Source organism: Cricetulus griseus (genome assembly GCF_003668045.3).
Source record: "Cricetulus griseus strain 17A/GY chromosome 1 unlocalized genomic scaffold, alternate assembly CriGri-PICRH-1.0 chr1_0, whole genome shotgun sequence".
Taxonomy (NCBI): domain Eukaryota; kingdom Metazoa; phylum Chordata; class Mammalia; order Rodentia; family Cricetidae; genus Cricetulus; species Cricetulus griseus.
Genome location: NW_023276806.1, coordinates 192973857 through 192981665, shown reverse-complemented (window position 1 = coordinate 192981665; position 7809 = coordinate 192973857). Strand labels below are relative to the sequence as shown.

General features: G+C 51.3%; 1 protein-coding gene across 1 annotated transcript in view; it reads right to left on the bottom strand.

The window, feature by feature from the left end:
* Positions 1–203: 203 nt before the first annotated feature.
* LOC100762656 (solute carrier family 23 member 1-like) overlaps positions 204–7809 on the bottom strand; it is a 31098-nt gene continuing 23492 nt past the window's right edge. The window contains exons 8-11 of the mRNA XM_035452029.1: positions 3039–3203; positions 2643–2751; positions 2455–2550; positions 204–918 (exon numbers count right to left, since the gene is read on the bottom strand). Coding sequence (XP_035307920.1) covers positions 662–918; positions 2455–2550; positions 2643–2751; positions 3039–3203 — 627 coding nt within the window. The 3' untranslated portion in view covers positions 204–661. The remainder of the gene's footprint in view (positions 919–2454; positions 2551–2642; positions 2752–3038; positions 3204–7809) is intronic.

Here is a 7809-nt window from a genome sequence, read left to right as displayed (position 1 = left end):
CTGAAGCTGCACAGGCCAGGGAAGGGATCTAGGGGTAAGGGGATGTTCCTTATTGATTTTCCAATTGAGGAATCACAAGGTCCTTGCCTCTGGGGAGAGGGGGCCAAAACCATCATGTCAGTTTTTCCCCCTGTGCTGAGGTTTGAACCTGGGTCTGTGCCTACGCTACACAAACTACTCAATCACTGAGCTATACCCCCAGCTTGCTTTTCACTTTTTATTTTGAGACAGGAACTTGCTAAGTTGGCCCAGCTAGCCATAAAGCCACTGTAGCCCAGGCAGTCTTTGAGCTTGTGTTCCTCCTGTGCAGCCTCTTGAGCGGCCAGGATTACAGGCTGCCTGGCCCCATCGCTTTTCAGCCAACAGCCTGCCCCTGTTCACCCCGTGCTGCTGCTCGGGATCCTCTAGAGCATCGTGAAATAGCAGACTTCTGTGTAGATCCCAGAGTCGTGTCCACACTGGAGCTGAGACAGCAGAAGGATGGCTGAGGCCAGCCTCACTCACACAGATCATGCTCTTCATCAACGTTGCTGGGCCGTCACATCGCGCAGGCGTGGGAGGCGCCGGGAAGGACCCATTTGTGAACAGAGATCCTTGCATTTCGCAGGCAGGTGGGTGGCCCAAGTTTGACTATGAGGAGATGGGAGTCAAGCAATTCTCTTCACATCTTGGTTTCTGTAACACCCCACAGGTTCTTTCCTGAGGGAGTCTGGGAACACAGAGTGAGCTGGCTCACTCCCATCTCATGCCCACGGTGGTCTAGCCTGGGCCAGAACGGGAGGACCCGGGTACATGAAGATGTACAGAACTTGGTGCCAATCCCCCAGGGAAGGCCGTAGACCTTCGAGGCCTTCACAGTCTCCTCAGAATCCTCCTGGATTTGACTCCATGCCAAGAGGCCTCTCTCCTCCAGGGTGCCTGAGAAGTGGACAGTGAGAAGTCAAGGCAACCCCCTGCTTTTCCTCGGCCCCCCCTCCAAGCCTTGGCAGGAACCACGGATCCCCTATGCTCGTTAGACAATCTCAGAGCCCCTACCCATGTGGTGCCCAGCCTCGGACTCAACCATGGAACCTCAGGGCGCCCTCGGCACACAAGAGCAGACCTGGCCATGTGTGCTTGTGGCCTGCAGGCACACTTATGTTTGGAGCACAATGTGGAAAACAGTGCATGAAGCAGGCACAGTCACAGAAATCCTTAGGAAGACTGGGGGGGGGGCACAGAAGAGAAAGGGGTGTGGATGCCTCCCCAGAAGCCACAGTGATGGGATCTCTATGCTCCTCACTGTCAGCCTCCCCAGTGCCTGCACCCTCAGTGAGCTCAACCCAGGCCTCACTATCACCCACTTGCTTGCCTGTCTGTGTTAGCTTGTCTTCCTATCTCTGCTGTTAGCCTGTGCATTTGTGGAAGGCAGAGTCACGCCTCACTTCTCTTTGTGTTGGTAGTGAGTGCCACCTGCTACATACATAGTGGATAGTTAGATAGACGAATTGGTGAATGCATGAATATTTTTGTGGTTTTCCCCGCCAATAATTATAGGTTTAAGAGAGCCACTACCATCCCCTTTTCCTTTTGCACCTGGTGTATTGTCCATTTGAGGGCCATGCCATGCCTGGACTGTATCCCTTGAAGAGCCATACAGGGATAGCCTAATCCTGGGGGTGTCAGTACTTGTCAGTAATGTTTGAAGAGGTAAAGAAGTTACAAGGGGCCTGCTGTGAAAGGCTCCCGTCTGCCTGTGCTTGCGTGGGGCTCACTGTACAGCTGAGGATGACCTCTGGATCCTCCTGTCTCCACCTCCCCAGCACTGGGGTTTTGGTGTGCATCACAGCTTATGCATTAGTGTAGATGGAAGCTAGGACTGTGCATCTGGACAAGCCTCTACCACTAAGCTATGCTGTCCCACCCAGCCCCTGTCTTCTTTATACAAAAGGAGATTGTGACACACAGAGAGACCACGGAACTGTGCCAGCACACAGCAAAGGCACCGTGAGGACACCCTCGGGCAGCCAAGAAGAAAGGTCCTATAGGGAGGCAACCTGCCTCAGAGTTCCATCCTGGGGGACTCCTTATTCGACTGTGTCATTTCGCTAACCCTATTCTGTGATTTGTTTTTGTTTTTGTTTTTTTTTGTTTTGTTTTTTGAGACAGGGTTTCTCTGTGTAGCTTTGGAGGCTGTCCTGGCACTCGCTCTGGAGACCAGGCTGGCCTTGAACTCACAGAGATCTGCCTGCCTCTACCTCCCGAGCACTGGGATTAAAGGTGTGCGCCACCAATACCTGGCCTGAGATGTTTTTAAGCAGCAGCTCAAGCTGACTAATGTAGGCCGTGCCTTATCCTGACTCCAGAGCCAGAGCCCATTTGGGGCGTGCTACAAGCAGCCTGACAGGAGGTCTCCAGTGGCCCCATCATTGCCCAGATGGCCACAAGCCCAGATTCAGGTGGCTGCAGTCTTACCAGGGATGGTGTTGTCCAAGACAAAGCCCAGAAATCCACCAACAAACATGCCTGTGGTCAGGAGCACCTGGATGACCTGGTCCAGCTGGAGAACCCCTGGAACGAGACAAAAATGACTATTAGCAGGGACCTAGGGGCACCCTGCTTCATGCTCGTCGCAGTGAGAGTCAAGGAAAGACAGGACTCACCTGTCTGCAACTTCTCAGGGTTCTCGTTCACCCAGTTGGGGATGGCGAGCCCACAGTAGATGGAGAAGCCAAACACAAAGAGGTTCCTGGATGAATTCATGTCCACATACTGTAGGAGAAAGGGTTCCCAAGTTCAGCGGGGCCACAGACGTCTTTACACGTGTGCATTGTGGCTGATTTGGGAGGTTGGGATGCTGTGGACTGTTTCTTTCTTGTGTTTGGGGTTCAGTGTGTCTCCTAGGACCACGGGCACCTTCCTCTCCCTCCTCCATCTCCCCCTTTGCCCTCCTGACTCATCTTCCCCTCTCCTCCCTCTCCTCTCTCGTCTCCCACGCAGTTCCATCCCATGGGCTCCTCCCAGGATGGGTGATACTGTTGTTCACTGAGATGCCTCACCTGCAGGTTGGAGATCCCCACAGCGCTGATGACCCCGAACATGACAAGGAACATGCCTCCAATCACCGGGGTAGGGATGGTGGCAAATGCCGCCCCAATCTTCCCAAACATGCCCATCAGAAGCAGCACACAGCCTGCAGTGACGATCACCATCCTGCTCCCGACCTGCATACCCAGAGAAAAGGGATAGGAGTGCCAGGCCAGGCACGGGAAACCTGCTCCTTCATCCTTCACACTGCTGAAATGAGCCTGCAGAAGTGGCGCCATGTATGCTAAAAACTGCCCCGCCCCCATGCTGGCACCCTGATCTAGGGAGAGATGATGGAGGAGCTTGGGTCCTGGCTTCAGCCCTCATCTCCCTGCCCACTCACACCTGTTGGGCACATTACTGACCTCTCTGAAACCAGCCTCCACGTTACTACGTGAGATCAGGGATAGCACACAATTCAGATGACAACACATGTGAATATTGGAATAATATGCGTCCAGCCCTTGGAGTGCTCAACAGAGGGGGGCCGGCAGGGGACAGAGGCGTAAGGCTCTTGAGCAGCGTGTGCACCTCTAAGTGTTGCTCGGGCTCTATTAGGAACGAATGTTTCACTTCTCTACCACACCACATACTCCCCGGAAGACAAGAATCTCATCAAAACCTCCACACCTACTCCTTGCTCCCGGCACTATGCAGATACCCAGGGCCAGGGGCACTGATCGCAAAGGACAGGGCAGGAAGAAAAGACAGAGGGTGCCTTGTACACGCCTCTCATTCTGTAAAAGAGCAAACTAAAGAGAGGCACCTCAGAGTCATTGGGTTTTACCCACAGCACTGCACACCCACGGGTGTCTAGGTGTTTGATTTACCACATGTCCACCCCTAGAGCATGTCATCCGGCGCTCTGTAGATGGAGCATCTATCTCTCAGCAGGAGGGGCAAGTGACAAACAGGAACCTCACGAAGGGAACGGGCAACAACCAACAGCAGCCCAGGGAGGACAGTGGGCCCTGAGGGAGGCTCTGTGGCCGTTGGCTAGTCTGGCCAGTGGGGACAATTCAACCAATATACCAGGAGAGAAGGGAAGAGAGCCAATTGATTCTAGAGGGAAAGTGGTGTATTGAGCCCTATGGTGGGAAAAGCCTCCGTTGTTAGAAAGCACAAGGAAAATCATTGTGCCTGGGCTGTAGTGGGGGGAACCCAGAGTGAGGGGTGGGTTCCATCCTTCAGGGCCCTGGGGGCAGGGAGAGGCAGAAACAAAACATGGCACAGCCGTACAATGAGGTATTACTCGGTCCCCAAGGGGGCTACTTCTGACACCTGCTGCGTGTGTGAGTGAGCCTTGTGGTGATCTGAGTGACAAATGCCCCATGGGCTCACACATTTAAACAGTTCCCTGTTGGTAGTGCAGTCTGGAGAGGTGACGGAACATTAGGAACATTGCTGGATATGGGGTGAGATTCGAGGGTTTATAGCCTTGCTGGTCTTCCTGAGCCTATTTGCTCTCTCTCCTCCTCCCTCCCTCCCTCCCTCCCTCTCTCTCTCCCTCCCTCCCTTCCTCCCTCTCTCCCTCCCCTGTGAATGGTTACAGTGTGATCAGCCAGTTTCTTGCCCCTGCCTCCATGCCATGCCTTCCTGGTCATGAGGGCACTGTCCCTCTGGGACCATAGGTTAAAATAAGCCCCTTCTTCCTTAAGTGGCTTTTGGTCACAGCAGTGGGAAAGTGGCTGATGGAAGCCTTGAGGGCACTGTGCTAGGAGACACAAAAAGTCAGATAATATGTCTCCATCCACACCAAGTCTCTGGGGTCCTCAGATCCATGGAGGCAAGGCAGGGAAGGTTGCCAGGGGCTGGGGAAAGGAGGAGGAGGAGGAGCAGGAAAGGGGGGAAGAGAAGAGAAACAGGGAGGAGTAGAGAGGGTGAGGAAGGGACCTCGGTGAGGAGCTGGGGGCCCTCCAGGATGGGAGAAAGATGGACAGTGCCAAGGGTCACACAATAATGTCAGTGTGCTCAATGCCCTAGCAAGGGAGGCAGACTCGAAGGCTGAGGCAGGTCTAGGTAATGTAATGAAATCCATTATCAAAACAACGGAGGGGGATAATGTCAAAGCATACTGTATATGCATGAAATTGTATATAATAAACTAATTAAAATATACATTTAAAAACCTACCACACTAACCATTTAGAAATGGTTATAATGGTAAGTTTCATGTTAATGTATATTTATTACAGTAAAAATAAAAACGAGAGAAAGCTTTTCTCCCTTCCCGTGATTCACATTCTAACGGCTTCCTCCAGGAGAGACATTTCATTATAATTACTCAGCAGATTTCCTCAACAGGCAATTGTTAATATGATGAACTTGAACTTCTCCTTTGCCTATGTGGAGATTCACTTAACATCCGAAACTCATCTCACTCACCACCTGCTGTTTCTATCCAGAATCTTAAAAGAGATCCCCTAGTTCAGAGGTTCTCAACCTTCCTAACGCTGTGACCCTTTAATACAATTCCTCATGTTGTGGTGACCCCCAACCATAAAACTGTTGCTACTTCATAACTGTAACTTTGCTACTATTATGAACCATAATACAAATATCTGTGTTTTCTGATGCTCTTAAGTGATCCCTGTGAAAGGGTCATTTGTCCCCCTAGAGGGGTTGTGATGCACAGGCTGAGAACCACTGCCCTAGTTCATTTAAATAGAGGGCTGATTATTGCCATGGAACCTGCTTCATAATACACACACAGGCATACACACACACACACACACACACACACACACATACACACACACACTCCCTCTCTTCCCCTCTCCCTCCTTCTCCCTCCCCCTCTCTTCCCATCTCTCCCTTTCCCTCTCTGTCTAATTTTTTAAAGGATACCACCATGCAGTCCCACTGTGTGAGATGGAAGAGGCTAGAGTTCTGGTGTGGTGTAACAGTATGACTATAGTAAACTAACCTTCCAAATAGTTGGGATGGTGAGTTTCTGTTTTGTGCTTTTCCCACAGTCAGAAAAAAAAAAGTATTTTTAAAAGATATTTTAGTGTCAACTAAAGTTCACTGCTACGGCCAGCAATGAAGAGATCACGAACTTGCTCATTTTTCTCTTTCTAGACCAAGAGTCCTCAGAAATGCTTTGTTCTGTTTAACACCTTAGCAGTTGACTGTGTGTGACTGCAGGTACAAAGGTGGCTGGCTCTTCAGGACCAGCCTGTGGTGCCAAAGGTCTCCCGGAAGGGGGCAGTCATCCCAAGGTCAGCATCATGGGAGCCTATCATGGAGACCTAGGTCTCCTCCTTTGGCCTCAGAACTGACATGTAGGCACGTAACTGTGACATCCAAGAGAAGTGACCGGTGTTCTGTGGCTTTCAGCCAACACACACACACACACACACACACACACACACACACACACACACACACACACACACAAACACGGAGTATGCACTGTTGTAATGCCTGAAAAGGCCACAGGGGGGAGTGTGAGCCCATAAAAACCAAGTGGTCTTTGCACCTCTCTCTCAGGGTTAATCTAACCTCCCACTTGAGTCACAGCTTGCCCTGTGCCTGTCGGTCTTTAACTTCCAGCTTTCTTCATTTCCCCTAAAAGGCCTCAGCTGAGAAACTATGTCCACAGAAATTTGTTTTGTTTATGGAATGTAATTTTCTGTTCTTCATGGGACTTGCTTCCTTTAATGGGAAGTAAATTGTTGCTGCTTCGAACATATACAGCCCTCTGCTACATTTCCAGTGCACTCACGGCCTTGACCAAGGGCCCTAAAAGCCTTGGGAGAGTATCAAAGGCTGCAGAGTGTCCAGAGAGCCAGGAGCTGCTGTGGAGGTGACTCAGGCGGGGATTTGGTTGTGGATTTCAGCTCCACCAGTGGCAGAGGGTCACTGGGGGCTGGCTGCGGGGTGGGGTAGAAGGTATAGTGCCTTCAGGCTACACACTGTGGCCACTGAGGGAGCCATAGATAATGCAAATTGGGATGCTGCAGGTGGATGACCTTATAATTTTCCCAAGCTCACAAAACTCATGCTGGAAACAAAAGATACACTGAAATTCAGAGGGCAGTATGATGCTATTGTTTCAACATCATTTAGAAACACCACCCTGAAAATTCTGTACTGGGCTCCCTAGTAAGAAGAGGGCCTTGAAGCAGAGAGAGACTGGTCAAATTGGGTCATAGAAAATAGGCAGACAAATCATGCATGAAGTAGAGATGAGCAAGACCTGGGAAGAGAGGATGCAAGGTCCCACTGTGCAGGGACAGTCACTGTGTGGTACCAAGAAGGGAGCAAAGGGGGCATTCACGGAGCCATGTGGAGAAAATAGAACCCAGGGGAAAGTTTAAGGACAGTGAGACGTTAGGAGTGGCAGAATGATTCGCTTAGACAGGGACTGCAGAAAAATGGAACACGTGTGCGTGTCAGGGGTCTCTGGGTGTCAGGGGCCCTGGGGACCTGGGTTGGGTGTGGCTAGGAGCAGCTGAATATTCAGGGCTGGGCTACAGGCAATGACTGTCCACCACAACCAAAGCAGACCAAGTGTTGGTACTGAGGTCATGACCGCTGCAGAGATAGCCATACCCTAGGCCATGAGTATGTAGCCTTGCCATGCTTGGCTAATGGACTTTGCAGAGGTGCCTGGGCTGCGGATGGTGAGCTATGGAGGGTCTCCTGGTGGTCCATCATAACTTCTTGAGTATCTATAAGCAGACAGCTTTTCACATCTGGGACCGGGGAAGACGGAAGAAGGGGCTACAGCCTATGGAC